The sequence below is a fragment of the Opisthocomus hoazin genome, chromosome 4, assembly GCF_030867145.1.
Source record: "Opisthocomus hoazin isolate bOpiHoa1 chromosome 4, bOpiHoa1.hap1, whole genome shotgun sequence".
Taxonomy (NCBI): domain Eukaryota; kingdom Metazoa; phylum Chordata; class Aves; order Opisthocomiformes; family Opisthocomidae; genus Opisthocomus; species Opisthocomus hoazin.
In genome coordinates, this window is record NC_134417.1 from 27738418 (window position 1) to 27757145 (window position 18728).

The 18728-nt window shown below is 42.2% G+C and overlaps 1 protein-coding gene across 6 annotated transcripts; it reads right to left on the reverse strand.

Moving 5' to 3' along the window:
• Positions 1 to 588: 588 nt before the first annotated feature.
• On the reverse strand, positions 589 to 18517 carry SLC66A1L (solute carrier family 66 member 1 like). 6 transcript variants are annotated; one of them, XM_075418414.1, is made up of 12 exons: positions 18381 to 18486; positions 17686 to 17895; positions 15861 to 15984; positions 14371 to 14454; positions 14109 to 14247; positions 12744 to 12873; positions 11552 to 11642; positions 9652 to 9776; positions 8654 to 8749; positions 7564 to 7749; positions 1524 to 1604; positions 594 to 1261 (listed from the first exon to the last, which is right to left on the reverse strand). In XM_075418414.1, the coding sequence occupies exons 4-12, from the start codon at positions 14444 to 14446 to the stop codon at positions 1220 to 1222; spliced, it is 966 nt and encodes a 321-aa protein (XP_075274529.1). In that variant the 5' UTR covers positions 14447 to 14454; positions 15861 to 15984; positions 17686 to 17895; positions 18381 to 18486; the 3' UTR covers positions 594 to 1219. The 6 variants fall into 6 exon arrangements, 5 of the variants coding, with proteins under 5 accessions (XP_075274526.1, XP_075274525.1, XP_075274527.1 ...); XR_012763688.1 differs by having other exon boundaries at positions 589 to 1261; positions 1449 to 1604; positions 14109 to 14454; positions 18381 to 18517; XM_075418411.1 differs by having other exon boundaries at positions 591 to 1261; positions 14109 to 14454; positions 17727 to 17895; positions 18381 to 18517.
• Positions 18518 to 18728: the final 211 nt, after the last annotated feature.

Consider the following 18728-nt stretch of genomic DNA (forward strand, 5'->3'; position numbering starts at 1 on the left):
AGAAATAAAAGGGGAAATCATCTTTGAAGAAATGATGCAAGAACAAATTCTAACAGCATTAAGAAGTAACAAGTCACGGCTCCAATCACCAGCCAGGCAAGAGCTTGATAATCTCGTGTGTACAGCACATAAATCTGCGAGCATGGCAAATTGCATTTTAATTTATGTACTGAGAAGGTGAACTCCTAACACCCTCTGCTCGCTGTGGAAACCAGGGACACGCAGCCACCACTCGACGGGACCCCACTCCTTCCCCGCAGGAACACGGAATTCGGTTGCTCACGTAAGTTACTGCTGCGACAGAGGCTGAAATGAAATTTCCAGCTGCAGCAGCAGGGATGCGATCACCCCCCACCCCTCCAAAACCACGTGGCCTCATCTCACCTGGCTTTATCAGCGCCACGTGAAGGTCTGTAAAAGTTCAGAGGGAAAAATGCTTCACTTTTACTGAGTGCTTTGGCAGCTATTTAGATATGGTCAACTGCACTCAATAGTTTATTATTTAAAAATCAATTTATTATTAGTTTTTATTATTTAAAAACAAAATTTAAATCTTGCCCCTCTAACAGTTACCTGAAATCAAAGGGAAGGAACTTGATAAGCCCCCGAACGTATAAAACGCGCATGCTAATCTTTTTAAAAACCAGCCCTTTTATTCACAAACTTACCTACTGAAGAGTGAATCACTATACATATAGTCCATGAAATATTAAGAAGTCTATTCTTTGAGATAATTTTATTAAAGTTTTCTTCAAACACAACACAGTCGCAAACACAAAAAGTCGCAATTTCAAGGTACAACCTCCTCAGGTTCTAATTTTTTTTTTTTTTTTTGGTACTTCTTTAAACCAGAAGCTTGCAAAGAAAATGCATGATGCACAAAAACATCCTAAGGCGTATAGGATGACAGGTACAGTAATTCTATTCCTTGGAACGCACAGGTATTGATGTATAAATGCTTTAACTCTTAAAATGCACAGTGATACTCGGCAGCGAGCTGCCCGTGAGGCTCCCACCGACTTACACCCGGATTCTGCTTCTGCATCGGCAACGGATCCTCCGCAGTGCAGTTCCTTAACCACGGGATGTTTCTGCGCCTGACGCATACGAAACTGAGCAGGAATAAAAAAGGTCTCATCTTACACACAAGGCAATGGCAGCGAGCGCGCTGTAACTCCAGGGTGGGCTCAAGGCACAGGGGTGATCTCCTCCACGGTTTTTAGACCCGCCACGCTATTGTTAACCAGATGTGCACGTTCATCTAAAAATAAATAGATGGGGGGGTGAAATAAGCAAAAAAAAATTGTATCTCTCCTGAAACAACATGGTAAATATTAAATATTTTATTATTGGCATGCCATTTGGAGATAGGTAATAACAAATTAATGACAAAATAAATAATAAAAAATAAGTAATAAATTTGGTCCCTAAGCAACTGCAATCCTAACTGTTTGTCACAGCCATCCAGGAGCCAAACTCCAGGCGCCGAATCCAGCCGGACACTAGGCAGGGTCCTCGCTCACCAGCAACGGTTCCGCTTCCAGTGCTACTGAACCAGATTGCCTCTCCTTGTGCTGACGATACAGGACGAACTGCACAGTCACCTGTTATTTTGGGGTAAGGAAGTAATTAACTAGGATACGGAGGCAGCATTTGCGGTACTTGCTTTCAATTAAAACCAAAATTAGCTGTACAGAATAAAAGCAGCCATCCATTTAGTTCTGGCACAGGCTCTGAATACCACAGTCCACAAAAGAAAGCTTAAAACCTGCTGTATCTAATTCATGTACTGTAGCTTAAGCATTATCCATTTATTTAATCCTGACTGTGGAATTTTCTACACTAGCACATAACCTTTTCCAAATCCTACTTAACGCTCACTTTCAGTACTTCTTTATGGCAAAAAGTTTAATCATATTTTACCTGCAGCACTAGGAAACGGAACATACAGAAAAATTCTGTCTCAAAACTTCAGATCCCCTTGGTTATGTGGTTCAAATACATAGGAAAATATCCTTTACTACCTCATCCTCATGCTTGCAAGGGTCCTAAGCGTGAAATTCGTCAGCAGCAGAACAGGAACAGGGTTCCTCCAGGAACAACATGGAAGCCGACACGTTGCCCTGCGCTGCTGCAGCCTCAGGGGTCCGAACACTGCACGGCGCCGAGGGTGGGTGCTGCTACGGAGGGGGGGTTAGCCAAAGCTTTTCTTAGCCAGAGATCAGCAGGGCCCGACCAGAAAACTAAATCCTCATTCCCTGCAAAATTCCAGGCGGTTTGATAGTTACAGGCACCAATGGGCAGACAATGCTATGACTCAATATTTAATGCTGCTTTCAACACAGAACTGTGCAGTTAGGCATAATTGTTTCTTTCTACTGTAAAACAGACCATTGGAAATATTAACCTAAAACGAATTAACAAGTATGTACTTGTCCTTCTTCTCGATGGCTCCAGCTCTCGAACAAAATTATTGACTCTGAGCATAGATAGCCTTTAAAAAAAAATAATCAGGGGTGTGCATCTAGAATGGACAGGAGGGACTTCTCACTCTCCCAAATTTTTGCTAGAGAGCTGAGGTTATACTTGAGGTTATACTCGAGTACTGAACTTGATACAAAACACCTTGTTTTCTGATAGAGATATCATTTTAAGATATAAAGATATCGTACAAACCTACCCGGCTATGCCCTTCCCTCAAGCACTCTTTTCTATTTTATTCTAAGAACACGCATAGCGTCTCACCGCGTAAAGACTTCCTAGTCGCAGCAAACTTCTATGGAATGACGTGAAATGCAAAGCAGCAGGCACCGGGCGCCTGTCGTCACGCAGGCAAACCACCAGCAGCGGCAACACTCTCTGCACCGCAGGGTTTATAGCTCCTTCTATTTTCACCCACTGTGGGCACTATTTTATTTCCTTTTTCTGACAGACGGCGTGATTTCAGCAGCAGGCTGTGCTAAACCCAGCACTGCTTGCTATCCAGCTTTGATGAAGCAAGTTTGGAGAAGGAAGGACGTTAGGTGGGTGGAAGCAAGCACGGCAGAGGAGGTCAAGCAGGGAGCCTCCAAAGCCAGGATCTGCAAGAAAGCAGGTTTACAGGCATGTGGTGGAGTATGTATACCCGTGTACCTTGTACAAATTCCAATGTATCCTTATACACATTCAGCTTTCACAGAGCCTGGATCACCACTACTGTTGCACGTAAAATCCCATTTAAAAAATGAAATAGTTTTTCTAGGAGGAAATCTGACATAGAGAATTCTACCAGGAACACTTTCGACCAGTTAAAATAACTTGGCTGGCAGACAATGGCTGTTAGAAGTTTGAGGCTAATGCATGTAATTATTTATAAAAATAAGGAGAGGGGAAAAAAAAAAAAAAAACAGCTTTCTGGGAGGCTTGGATGAATGGAGAGGAAATTCTCTGCATCCTAGGCAGAGCCCCAAGAATTATCCCACCTTCCCATAGCTTTCCAGCATCCCATCTCTGAGGCCCCCCAGCTAAAGGCTAGACAGGATTTCCTTCAGAGACAGCAGGTCAGCACTCTTTTTAGTCTTTCTATAGTATTATGTGGGGAATGCTTTCTTCTTCGAGCTTAGCAAATTAGTTTTATAGCATATATAGCTACCACTTCAGTTTCCTACCTTTTTCTTTTTTATAGGCCTTACTGTACTTGCAGCTGAGCACCTCCCCAAGTCTTAATAGTTGCACTGGTGGAAAAAGACACTGTGAACCGGGAACCAAGTTTGCTGAAATCGTACCGCGGGCCTGGGACAAGCCTGGGCTGTAGTGCTGTGCATTATCACTCTTAGCCACCAAGCTGGCAACAGCAACGGAGCCTTTAAGGAGGAATAAATTATAAACACAAGTTATGTGGAGCTTATCAAACAGTATTTCCAGACTATGTTTTTGTAGCATATGTACTCAGCTGCTCATATTTTTAAAATAAACACCAAACTGCCAAGACTACTTCATACAGAAAACTAACTTGCTGCTCAAAAGTCTGATTTTCTGGGGGAAACTTTAAGAACTAAGCATGTAGACAGCCCAAGGTGGAGGAGACTGACTTCTCAGAGAAAAGTTCATCACAGCCACTGAGCCACCGTATCAAATTTGTTTCATTAAATTAAACATTTTAATGACAATCCAAAAAATGAAACTGTTTGGAGACAAAAGCGGGTATTTACAGGAACGTGGAGAAGTCGCATGTTTGTCTGGGAAACTCTCCTGGCTGAATTGTCAGGTCAGACTTTTCTTTTCTGCACAGTGTAATTAAATGACAAAGCGTGATGTTTTGTAGAAGTATATAATGGATTCCAAATGGTGGCACTGCAAATCACAAAAGGTGTAAGCGAAGAGCCTGTGTACAACAGCTGGGCTCTTGCTGAATATACTTTGGCTATCTAGGAACAACCTGGCTACACTTAATGAAAAGAAGTACATGTGGAAGATTTGAACACAGCTCTCTGACAATAGGGTGATGTCAAGCAAAAATAAAAAAAAAAAGGGGCAAACATCTTGGTAAAGGGCTAGGTCTGAACTAGATACAAAGCAGAGTTGTTTGGTTTTGGTGGGAGCAGGGTGAAAGAGGGTAGCAGACTTACAGAAAAGGACAAAGTTTTCTGGAAAAACTTGCACTAGATTCAGTCTCTTAGAAACTTTGCGATGGCTGCTGCTAAAAATCTAAGGGCAGTCTAGTCATCAACTGATTTAAAAATACATAGTATTTGCATCCTCGTGTACAAGTGAAACACTAAGTCATCATGCACATAAAGCTCTAATAAGGTCCTCTGCAGAACCCTGCGGCAGACAAATCTGGGCTTAGTGTCTCCGACTGACAAGGGCCATCTGAACCCTGGGCTCTGTGGGTTCTTGAGAAACTCCAACCACCTCCCCCTGCAAAGCTGCAGCTGGAAGGAAACATCTACTGCAAAAGAAAATCACGTCCAATTTATAATTCAAATGTGTAATGCCATGATACTCCTCTTAAAATGAAAAGGAGGACAATTCATACTCTACAAACAATTGGACACTTCCATTATTTATCAAAAATGACTGGTTTATTGTGCAAACAACTAACTTTCGCTGTAGACACCAAGGAAACACGATGACCGTGTTATCCTGTTAAAATGAGCTGAAACAACTCCAGTCTAATCCCACACTAAGTAACACTGGAGCTGCTGCTCCAGCCATGATCAGGAGCCCATTTGTTTCTAAAAATAGTCAACGCCGGCCGTGTCAGATGGAAGCAAAAGCACACTGCAGCAGACAGTAAGTGAACTCTTCATCCTTGCTCGGACCTTGAGAAATGGGAGTTTATTTTCCACCTAATGAAACTCTGGACACTATCAGGAATAAAGTCTACTAGAATAAAGCAGTTTCTGCAGCTACTCCTCAAAACAGAGACCGTCTGTTACACAAATGATCAATTACGAAACGCTTCCCTCTTAGAAACTATGACTTGTTGGTTTAATTCCTCTGTTTTTCAAAACCAAGGCGATCCTGTTCTTCGTTTTCTGGTCTAACATGACATACCAGCTTGCTAGAGTTTTGATTTTCTTGCTTGGCAAGAGACAATAATGAAGCTCTCTGTAAAAGCACTGACTTCCATACCTTCAGGGCTTCTCAGAGCAGGAGGTCTGCTTTTGTTTTCTCTTGATTACAAATACTTCATACATTTTCAACCAACTGCTACATACTTGACTAGATTCCTCTAAGCCCCTCAACCTGATTTGCAAGCATCTGTTTTCAATATAATTTGAACTGGAGGACTATTAGCAAGATTGGATTCAGGCTCCAATCAAGACAGAACCCAGAAATGAATGTCATGTGCACACTGGCACTGCAATCCCGGGGCAGGGCTGCAAGCGGGGGGAGGTTTGTGGCCAATATAAAAGTTCCTTTTCAGAGCACATCATAGGAAGACATCTGCAAATATGCACATAAGGTACTGTAAGGGTCATCAGGATCAAGTTCTAGGGGGTTTTGGGTAAATAAATACTGGCTGGTTTACGTTTCCAGCTAGGGGTGGAAGAAAGTCACTACTTGGTTCATGGAAAAAAAGGCCTGAGCGCTCAGACCAGCTGCATGGGCCAGCAACACCCCTACAATCTGCTCACGCAAAAGAAACTGCAGTGTCTCATAAAAGAGAAAACTACAACTCGCTTCAGAACGGGCCGCAGTTTAGCCTCGCCACTGCAGCGGAGTATTGTGTTCCCACGATGCAGAACGTTTTACTCAACTGCTCGCTTCAGTCGCCACGGCTGGAGACGCAAAAGACACAGCCGGCTGCTCCAAAGGACAGTCTGATGTAACGGTCCGCCCAAAGGCCGGGGCCGGCTGTGCCATCGCTGCTCTAATTGCAGCGGCTTATGAAATTACTTTAATCAGAAAGACAAGACTGATGCCTGGGAATCATAACTCCTGGAACTGGTCCAGGTAAATCTGGTAAAGAACTTCCTCTTAATATGGAACGGATTAACACAATATGCTTCAGCATGGTCCTGAAATCACTCTTCATTTTATCCTGTTTTACAGTTTGAGTTCATGGAGCTAAGCACCAAGATGTTTTCAGACACAAATCTAAAATTCTTACTTCCAGAAAATCTCCTCTTTATACTCTTCTAAGTGAAAATACAAGCTATAACAACAAGACAGGTGACTACAAACCTACAGCGAACAGTAAGACCAAATACCACCACAATATTGTTCACTAGGCTTTTCAAGCAAAAGTACAATATTACTCTAAACATTTTGCTTTTAGTTTCTTGATCACAAAATGCTAATGCCCAATCCAGAAAGAGCACAACTAACAATAACTAATATACAGTGGGCATCTTATGTACGTCCCCTGAACAGAAGAAGGAAAAATCACAGTGCTTTTAGCTGGCTCAGGACTCTCAAGCAACTGGCATATGAATCTCGATAACTGTGTGGCTGGCCAGCCCTTAGCATGACTCCGTGAGCAGAGCTGGTGGTTTTCAGAGGCACTCGGTGTCTCAATGCATCTGATTTTGCCCCGAATTATGCAGTTAAAGGGCAGCGGCAGCATTCCTTTGTTAAGCGCTATTTTCTGAAACTAAGTTTGCCAAAACCTCATTGTTTGTCTCTGACGTTAACGCAATCCTGCAGTAACACTTACAAATTTACCAAATTCTCAAAGCTGTAATTCTCTATTTGCTTTTAAAAACAATCAGGTTTGGGATTTGCTTTGGTTTGTTTGTTTAGGGTTTTTTTTACATTTATCAGACAGCAAAGGTAAGAAAAACAGCACAATGAGCAACACTGATCCCCCCCAACTTTCAGTATACTACTTATTGGCTGCAAGATATAAATTAAGCCATGCAATATAGCTTTAATGTAGATATTTTCTATAAACTTGTCATTCTTATGAAGAAATATTATTATAAAAAGCACACAAATTATTGTTCAGAAAGACGATTTTAAGGTCAGGTTAGAATCACAGAAAAAATTCTGGTTTAAAAAAAATCCATTTAATTTGTGATGTAGTTATTAACGAGCGTATTCTGAGAAATTCTAGCTGTAACAAGAAAAGGATACAAAAATGTCCAGAAACAAAACTCCAAAGCTCCCAATGAGCCACGGAAGATGGTGTAAAAAGTAGAGGGCCCGGAAGGATTTGGTAGCTGGCATCTTTAAAACAAGGCTCAGCCCATAGGTGCAGTTTCCCATCATGGCTAATGCGAACAGCAGGTAAGAGGTGCCTTCTGTTGATCTTCTTCGGAACTAAACACAGAGAAGTTTTACAAACACAAAGACCTGTTAAAACCAGTATCACGGCAGCCAGCTATAGATAACTTAGGCATTTTGTACCTTATAACACATCCAAAAACTTTCAGTCATTCTTGTCCATCTTTCCCTGGGCTCTGAATCCTCCGAGCTTAGTACCTTCAGCACATGTTGCTGAAAACTACAGAAACTGTTACAGTTCTTAGACAAAAATTGCATTAAGCGGAGCTGCATCTAAGTGCCCTTTTTGAGAACACTGTGGTATTCCAGCTGTGAAGGAAGAGGTAGAGGGGCAATACAAATAGGCTTGGAAATCAACTAATTATTTCCATAATCAATTAAAATGCCTGTGTACAATTGACAGTGTGAAACCTTCAGCTCCTTTGTTGTGGCTTCTGTTTTGGGTTTTGTTTTTTTTTCCTTTTTTTAACATACCAACAGCGAAGAGGCTGGGGGGGTGGGGGAGTCAGTAATGGCATCTTTGTGAAAATGGGCTAAAGCTCAGCTAATTTTCCTGTAATTCTAACTTTCGATCCCATAGTTGGCTACTTAAGCTAGAATAGTTTGGAGGAAGAAAAGGGGAGATATTGCTTGCTCAAGATAACTATCACAGAAAGCATGTTTCTTGCTCATATCTGACAAATTCAACTGTAAATACTTCAATTCCTCTTCCCTGGCCAATCAGTCCTCTCCCATCAATCAAAGACCATCATTTTCTTAAAATTCTCACCATCCTCCACTGAAAAAAGCCCCATTTTTTTTTCTTCACCACTGTAGGCAGCCTCATAAGCAAAGTAGGCTTTCGAGTTCAAGAGGGCTCGCTATTAGGGAGAATCCAGCATCTAAAGCAACAGATTATTTTGTAAAATACACAAGTGTATTTAGCCAAAAACCTACTTACATTTTTATACAGCTGAGGAAATCTACTTCCCAAGTAAAACACACAGGATATATAGCCACAAACAAAGCCTGACATTTCAATCATATCAAGAGAGTTCTGAAAAAGAAAGGTAGGTGTATTTCAGCAAGAATGTTATCAGGCGTTTCAGAGGATTAAACCGAGAGTCCACTGTCTGATTTTCTGGACAGAACGTCTTTCAAAGCAGTTCAGTGCTGCTCTTCAAATGACCAAAGAGGGCTAGAAAGGGTTTAATCTTTATCTCACAACAATGCACACTGCTGCGTCATAGCCATGACTGAGATCAAAACTAGTGCTGGGCTTTAGGATACAACACTAATATCAATCCAGTCCTCCTGCTAAAAAAGCCTGGTCACAATAATTCAAGCCCAAACGAAGAACTGTAGCTAGAGCCACTAAAAAAATGAATCATCCTGTCTGGAGAAAGCAAAATGCTCATTTTTCACAGTTTAAGAGTTGTTAGTTTTCTCACTCTAGCTGTGTTTTGAAAATAAGCTGCTTCCCTGCTGGGCAATGTCGCTGGATTACAATTATTTTACTGGCATTAGTATGAAGGCCATAAAATTGCTAGAATAGCCCATGAACTTTCCTGCTGATATGTTAGTAGCAGCAGGTACAATTGTAATTTTCCACTTTTATTGATTTTACTTGTGACTGCAGTCTCTACATGGATGCCTGCAGTATCTGACACAAGCAGAAAGACAACAGGTACACACGTTATTTCGCAGAGCGGCACATCCTAACGACCCAAGGGACAGAATAAGCCCGAAACACAGGAAGCTGCTAAAAGAAGCAATTTTGTAACTACTTTATTTTTGGATGTGCGATCCATAGTTAAAACATCCATATAGTGCCACATTTATGATTTCTAAACCATTGTTAAAAACATCACCCAAATTTCTTTACAGCTCAGAGTACACGATCTTTTCAAGACACTTTTGGGTGGGATTTTTTTGGAATGGAAGCAGGTAAGAACTTACTTTACTTCTTTCGATTACTGTGCTCTGGTCTCGGTTTCTCAGTAACAGCTGGCAGGATAAGTCAGCACACAGTGCTATACACACCAGGATCCAGGTTATGCAGAAATTCTTCAGGCTTTTGCTGCCTAGAATGACACACAAACAAATCAGCTGAAAAATAACATCTGCTGTTGATGTGAGGTGACTTTTTGTTTGCAATGTAAATACATAAATACAGAGGTACAATTTCACATGTCTTTTTCTTGGCAGCAATCTAGGTCCACCTATTTCTTCTGGGCTCTGTGCCCACCCCTGCTCGCTATCATAGTTGCGCTGCATCTTTGTGCAAGAACTGGGGGTAGCAGTGCAGTAACAGGAGGGAACTCCTTAAACAGGCATTGCTACCAAGAGAGAAAATTTTCACGCTTGGTTCATCTCTTATATTAGCTCCTAATAGTTTACTATTAAATAACAGCTGGTAAACAGAAAACTGCTACATAGAATGGAATGTAACAGTTTCTTTCAACACACCTTGATTAAAAACTGCAAAAGCAAGATTTGAAATTTAAATTAACAAAAATATCTTTAAGATAAATACGTAATCTAAGTGCTCTGCTGGACCAGTGTTTATGTCCGTGGTTAGCTAGATATTGAGCCTTTTTGAGACTCACATATTCAAAGACACTAACTCCATCTAGCAAGCCTCCGCAGACACCCTTAACACAACCTGAAAATGGCAGACGCCCCTACAGAACTCTGCAGCCGTGTTACCTTCCGTACCTCCAAGACGCTGGCATAATCCCGCAGTCACTGTTACGCGTGGAACAAATGGCTGCCTGGCATCAGTCAGCCTGCCCTAAAGACCTGTCGTCTACTCGACACGGACTTCGCAGTGCAGTTCCATGGGCTGCACTCTGGGATGCAGAACCGATCGATGTGTCTGGGGTAACTGCTCCCGATGCCGGCATTGGAAAGTCCTTTCACAGCTTTCAACGCAGCACCGCTCCTGCCTCTCCAGCTACTCAAGCCATTGAGCTGCAACGGGCACTGGCAGTTAAAACGCACAAACGCCTGTGTTTGTTTTCAAGAGTAGACAGAAGGAAGGAAATCTCTTCAGCGCCGACCTAGTTGCAGCTTTACTATCAGTTCCATACTGAATGAATCTGCTTTATCCCTATTTAGTCTGCTGGGCAGGCATCTGTTTTACTTCAGCTTTTTGTTACCTCTGCTGCACCATGGATTTTCTTTGATACTTTTTTTTTAGATTGATGAGTTAATGTTTTTGATTTGATACAATGTGAACAGAGCTTTCTGTCTTCCATTTCAGTCAAAACAGTAGGCCACTGGTAGGCTGAATACTACAACTACTGCCAGGATTTTATGAAGCACAAATCAAGTAATTTCATTCCCCTTGAATTTATTTTTTAACTGTATGCATTGAAACAGAACACACGAAGATGTCAAGATATTTTATGCTATAAGCAAATAAAGTCCGGTTTCAATCAACATGGAGGAAACTAACTGACCCCACAAAGAAATAATGCTTGCTTTCAACTTCTACATATGATTACGTAGCTGTAAGTAGATAGTAAAACCATGGAATAAATTAAAATATGGAACCAGATTCCAGAAAACTACCGCATTTTGTACTTCTACATAAACTGAAGGTACTACGTGGAATATATTTACAGATATTAAGTAGGTGAGAAAACAGAAAGGTAGAAAGGCAGAGAAGAGAAAGGGCAGGGTTTTCACAAGAGCATGAGAAAACTGGAAGCAACAGGCTGGAGAACTTCACCCACAATTTGTTCACTCTATTTTTTGATCCCTCTGAAAAAACTTTATTTAAATGCTGTAGAAAATATCAAGGTAAAGAGCATGTCACATTATGGAGAACATTTTATTTGTTGAAAAACCTTACATTTTGTCGTCTTCCGATTCTTAAGCTTATAGTAGACAAATTGCGAAATCATAATTATATCCATGTTAACATAAAAAATTGCAGTGACAATCTGAAAGAGAAGATATATTTGCTTGTTCAGCATACAAATAGTTCAAAACACCCTAACTTAACTGCATGGAAATTTTGCTTCGTAATCATTATGCAAATAACAAATACCAAGGCACTGCCAAAAAGTAGCGCAAGCACTTCCAGCACAAAACAAGTTCGGACTGCTGCAGACGAGTACAGCGTAAACCTTACGCAGCAGGGACGCGCGGACACAAGTGCAATAGCTGATTGTTTTCCAGGATGTGCAGCACAAATCCCTACCTCAGCAGACCAACAAACCCTTCCTGCTCAGAAGCTTAAGTCTGCTCCACGTAGTTTCCCAGCACTGTGGAAGCTACTAATCTTACTCAGTGCCTCTTCCCCCAGTAAGACAAAATTGAGATTCTCTCTTCCCCATTTCGTCATGGGGAGATGGAATGGTTAGTGCCACACATTAATTTGTAAGAGAGAAGACAACTCTGTCCACACTTGGGTCCATCTCCAGCTTGTGAAAACTGCAGGTGGCTGACACATACCTCCTCCTTTTTTTAATTAAAACACAAAAACAGCAGATAAAAGTTTCAGACACAATCAATGTATTGCTGACAACTACTGTTTCTTTCAGAGAAACCCTTCTCTTAAAGAAAATATATTTTCAAATTAATCAGAGATTAACAGCTTTGAACTAGTATTCCCTTGTTAGTAAACATTTTCCTAAAAAAAAAAAAAGAAAAAGACAGTTTAAAGAGCAGTAACCCCAAACCAGCTTCATCTATTACAAGCTAAACAATGCAACTTCCTTCCAGCCCTGCTTGCTCTGCAAGCTGATTTTGAAGCTGAAGCTTAACTGAAAATTCCCCATTTCATCCATCATTGATTAACACCCAGTAAGTCTCTCCAAATGTTAACTGCAAGTGTGAAATGGTTCCTTTAACACATAACAGTATCAGTGTAAACACTGCAGAAATTATGACTTCTTTTAGAGATGGCTGATCAGTGAACACAATATAAAACCCATTTTCTTTCCCAGTACGTGCTTCACTGTGCAACATTAACTTATCCTCAAGTTTAAAGAGACAGCTTGAAAAGAAGAAATCAAAAAGTAGGAGTATTGACAGATTACCTGAATTGGCAGTTGATTTGTTAAATAGCAGCCTATGAAATTTGTAAGATCTCCAGCTATCCAACACAGCAGAAAGCCCAAAGACAGCGCTTGATCCACTCTTCCATTCTGACAGGCAATGTAAATTTGACTGGCACAAATTCCAGAAGTAATTGTAAAACAGCGTAAGTGAAAAAATGTTTAATAAGCTCAGAAGTACATTTTTCAAAATCTGAATAAAGAAAGATTAAAACTCTAACCACAAGACACCTATCACAGCAAGACTTCACTTACCTTTTGAAGAGGAACTCAGTATCACTATAGCTCACTGTGTCTTACTCTAACGTAACAAAAGGCTCAAATCACAACCTCATTACTGCTTGCGTGTGCTCCTTTTTTGTGGCCTGCACTGGTACACCATTTGCTGGACACCAGAACTATGCCCTAAGAATTTTATATTCATCTGCTGTAAATACCAGCCTTTAAAATACAGAAATAAGAAAAACACTGCTATTTAACACAGAAGGGCTAAGAATGAACAAAGCTTCTAACAGAGCTGACAACTACACTTAGGCTTCTAAATTCGAGAGCTGTTATTCAGATTCACAACAGGGACTAAGAAGCAATGCCAAACGTGAGTCTGTTAGACATATCTTGATGAATTCCATGCCACCAAGATGACAGTTTTAATGTAAAGCCCCCTTTCAACTCATATTTCCAAAGCTCAACAGCTTACTAAGAGTGGGTTTTTTTGCTTGATTTCCATAGCCCTTTTACTTCAGTAAATTCTGTCCGCCGTATGGGGACAGACTTTGGAGTCAATCCCATTTCGGTTCAGGCATTTTCACCTGCTGGGAGCATTTCTGTTTTTCCTTTGTCATCTCCTACCTACATATCTGAAACGGGAACCCAGTGCCAGCAACCAAACAGCAAGTGATTTAGCACTACCAAAGTGCTAGCTCATGTGCTGCTTCTGACCTTTTCTCAATCCAAATGTCACTGGCAGGAGTCAGCACAACTGTACTGGTGACACAGCATGTGGCTTAAATAAACACCGAGCCAGCTTCTGCGGCAAGTGTACCTGCGCGTGCACACACAGCTCAGGGTGGAGGAGATAAGAGAGAAGAGGTGATTTATTCTCATTTGCTCTAAGTGGCAGAGATTAGTGTCAAGTCAGTACAACAGAACAGTACATCAAACTCATTTGTCAACCACCAAATATTGTTGCAAACACGAACAACATGCTTCTCTGGCATATTATATCTGTATTATGCAGATAGAGAAACATACCCAAGATAAAATAAGAAAAAAAAAAAAGGCAGCTTTTGAAAAAGCCTTCAGGCAAGATTACTCATGTTTGAGGACCGCTTAAGACTTTAAACTTACGGTAGTGCAGCAAACAGAAAACAGACAATGGAAATCAGTCCTATGACAACGCTCCAATACTCCCAGGCGTTCTCGACACATTCTTCCAGAAGATACCAAATCCATGGTGTTCCATTTATGCACAATCTCCTGTTCTCTACTGGGGAGATATTGAAAGCATGTGTATACAGCTGAGAAGCCATCATTCCTGGACTGAGATTCAATTTCAGAAGTTCATTTCTGCCTCTATTTTCACCCCATGCAAATCCGCAAATCTGTTTACCAGTGTTGAATATCCTCTGTGAAAAGACCTCTGCATCCAGACGGACGCTTGGTATCACAGTTCTTTCCAATCTCATAAACGAACCTGCCAAATTCAAAGAAATAAACATAGCCAGTGTGAAAAAGACATTAACCATACAACGCTTGCTCAAATTTACTGCTTACAGAAGAGAAGTTGGACTTCCAAGAAAGAAAAATATTTTATGGTCCATTGCATTCATTAGCTCTTGACAAATAGGCAACACTGCAGATTTATATCACTCCAGCACTCTAGTCTGAGCTTGTGTTAGACGGGGACTGCCAGTTACACTGAGGTGCCAGCAAAGTCAACCAAGCCATGTATTTGCACTGAAGACCAGAACTCTGATTTTCATGTTCAACACTATGCCAATAAAGCAACAGTACTCTCTTTAATGGTACTAGTCCAGATTCTGCACATTCCACTCACAAATTATAAACACAATGTTGGTTTCTATGCAACTAATTTCAGGATAGTGTCATGAAAAAGAAGTCACTTATGACTCAGATTCTGGAATAGTTCTCAGGTCTTCTTGATCTAGCTAGCCCATCAGACTAACTAGTGATTCAACGTAGTGTCAAACAGTTTGTGTTATTTAATACTCCAGAGCAAAGATGGCAAGCATAAGAAACCTGCAGAAGGCAAATGTAGAGTACTCCTGCACCCAAAATCCCCAGAATGGAACACAATAGTACAATACAGTTCAAATTGTGAAGCAAGGGAGGGTTGGGTTTGACCTTTAAAAATATTTTCTTGTAGCCAATTATAATAATGCTGGATATTTTTTGTTCCTGCTGAAATATCCATCCCATTTGAGATTTCAATATTTACTTAGAAGATTAACCACTACAAAATTGAAGAAAATTTTAACAAAAATGCAGAATTATCTATTACTATTCCTTGAAACTTCCTGCTGACAAAACCCAGCTGATTTCCCACTCGTTCTGATGATAATTTAAGTCCTCTGAAGGTTAATAATTCCTCATACAGAGGAGTCTTAAATGAACTAGCTATCAAGGAAAACAGCCAGAGCAAATGCACTGTTTAAAACCCAACAAAAGAAGTACTATACTAGTAGGTTCACCTGCTTAGTGTTTAAAGCCAGATGTAGAACAAGTAACAAGATGGTGAACATTTCCAAGACCATTTGGAGCATCTCAGATGCACAGCAAATTCAGAAAACAGGAAGAGGTAATAGTAAGGTATAATAGCATTCCTCTAGAAGTGAATAAAGTTATTAAATAATCTCACAGACAACAATCCCCAAAGACTTGATGCTTGTGGCTGGGACTGTTGATGTTCTTCACTCCACACACACAGGGACAGGGCTCAGAAGGGCTGGCAACCCAGCCTTTCTGCAGTGTAACTGCCTGGAGCCACCTTCATTGTGCACCAAACTACTTCTAAATCTTGAAGAAGTTTCACAAACTCTGTTGTTACAGAGCATCGTTGACTGTAAAGTTAGGACTCACTTTGCTAGTCATTGACGAATCTGTTTTTTCTCTCCATAAGACTTCAGGTATCTGCGGTGTTAAATGCTGGAACGAGTCTTCTGCAGAAACTGGCTGCCTCTCAAGACAACTGTCATCACTGGACCTAAACCAATAAAATGATAAAAAAAGAACATATATTCATACATGGAGAATTGACCTTAGCCTATTAGATACATTCAGCTTATACTGGTGAAGTTATTAGACTTCATAGCTATCTCTGAAAATAATTTTTAAAGTTAAAAAAGAAGTTGTGAGTAACGTTTCAAGAAAGCTTTCCCATTCTGGTACTCTGCAGCTGAGCAAGGTTCTACCACCTGCTAAAAAGGGAGAAACGGCAAAGCATACACAGTACTTACGCAGGTTTTAGGCATGAACTTTCAACCATTGTAAACGCTGTAACAAAAACCTTATCCATTTTATTAAGCTTCATCCAAAATGCCCATTTCAAGTAAGCAAAACATGTCAGATGTAAAAAGAAAAAAAAAAGATTGAACACGGTATTTTAAAACCACGTATGAATACCGTAACTGCAGTTCGACTAACTCATGCACAAGATCTCCTGTAAGATCAAGAGCTATGCGGTAGCAAGACTAAACAAGGCAATGCAGACTCCACCACCTGATCCTATGCTACACCCTGCTCCAAAACCCTGCGGCTATTACAGAAAACCAAACAGTTTAAAAAGTGGTAGGAATTAGACGAGCCACTTACACTTCCCAGATGACGGAAGACTTGAGCTTTGGCCTCCTGCCACACAACACACTTAACACATTTAAAGCATGTGGATATTCTCGGGTTGCTATTACTCACCATTTATGCAGCAGAATAACGTTCGTGTTGCCAGTCCTCGTGACTGTATTTCTAATCTTACAATAATTGCTGTTTTTCTTAAATCCCTACCAAAACACCCTGTCCCTGTAAGAGCCTGATCACCACAACCAGCAATTCCACCAGCGGCCAGAACAACTGGATGCCATCAACTAAATGTATCAGCCACAAAACCCGTGTTCCTCCCACCGTTGCTGGGAAGGCAAAAGGCAGTGGTGTCAGTGTTTGATCTTCAGTTATTTTCACACCTGGACTGGCTCTGCCATCGCAGGATATACCCCTCATTGAATAAGCTACGTCTTCTGACACTGAACTGTTTCATAACTATGTTTCCAACTCAAAAGAATAACCGTGTTTGAGCTAGACCAATCCAGGTGGTTCCCTTCCCACACGTATACAGTCATATGGAGTCTTGCACCGAATTTTTCCTCAACATTTAAAAAAAAAGCTTTTACTTTTCTTTTGTTGAATAAAATGCTTTCCACCTGAAAACAGGGGAAGGAGATTGCTATGACATTTCTCTTCCTGTAGTATTTAAGTATTTGTCAATGATGAAAAAAGAAAATAATAATAAGAGGTCATTTATGTTCCCATAACAATTCCTTGCCTGTAACCTCATATTCTTTCTCAGATTACTGCCCAAATACCAGTTGCTACCATTTGGAAAAATTACAGTAAAGGTGCTGTTTTCACAGAACAGTTAACTTGGACCCTTGACATCACACCTCTCTGAAAAGGTTTAGTGTTTGTCTAGCTAGAAATAACACCGCTATGGTGTAAGATATTTAGTAATAGGGAATCAGTAGCTTGAGGCTCCTGTTTGGACACTCTTTTTCTCATTTTAATCCCTTATTCTGGCATTAAAGTGTGGAAACAGAAGTAGTCAGTGGTTTAGAAGTGAAATCCACTGCATCAGGAAGAGCTTCACCAGAGAAACGAGTAAAGGTGAGCTTTCCCTGGAACGCGGGAGACTTGCCACAGATTCTCTGCCCCTCCAGCTGCCAAGCTGCTGCCAACCTCCACGCGTCCTGGCTGCTGCACGTCCCTGGGTGCCAAACAACGCGACGTCGCTCGTCATGTGCAAAGCTGTCACAGGGGCGGATCTGGCAGATTTGCCAGTTCTCCGAGCAGCAGCTTGAAATCCGAAAGGACGCTTGGCTGTACGGCGCTCATCATTTAACTACTCCTGGGGAAAAGAGAAAGGAGAGCGAAGCTAAGGAGTAATTCGGGGCTTCTGCAAACCCTTCCCAGCATTAACCCGGTCACCGTATTTTGTCTCACGCTCTTTTATAAACGCGCTTTTCCACACTGCCGAGCGCGCACGCTGCCTCCTCAGCGCTGATGACAAAGTGTGACCAAGTTTTACCCAGAAACTAAGCCCAGTTCTCACACAACACTTCCAACTTAGCTTATTTAAAATAAAAAAAAACAACAAACCAACATAGTGAGGCGCCTTTTGCGAGGAGAGGCACCCCGGGGCGGGGGCTCCCCGGCCTTCGGCGCGGAACAGGGGCCCGCCCGCACCCCGAACCGTGACAGCACCGGTCACCGGAGGAGAAATGGGCACGGGGAAAGAAACGCTGAAGGAACGGTTATTCAGAAAGGGCAGCGGCTCCCCGGTTCCACGCCCGGGGAGGCGAGGACGGGCACCCGAGCGGGGCCGGCACCGACCTGGCGATGGCTGCTGCTGCTCCGGGGATCCGCCTGGGCGCGCCGCCGCCGCCACCACCACCACCACCACCACCACCACCGGAGGGCGGTTTCTCCGCAGAGGAAGACCCCACGGAGAAAGGAGGAGAGGGCCGCCACCTCGGCCGCTCCCCCGGCCCGGCCCGCGGCGGGGTGGACGGGAGGGAAGGAGGGAGGTGGAGCGGGCCGGGCCGCGGGGGCCGCACCGCCCCTTCCCGCCGCCGCCATAGGCCGCCGCTATCGGCTGCGGTGGGGCCGGGGCGCCCCCTGCCGGCGGGCGGGTGGCGGCGCCCCTCAGCGCGGGCCGAGCCGCGGGGGCTGGCGTCGGGC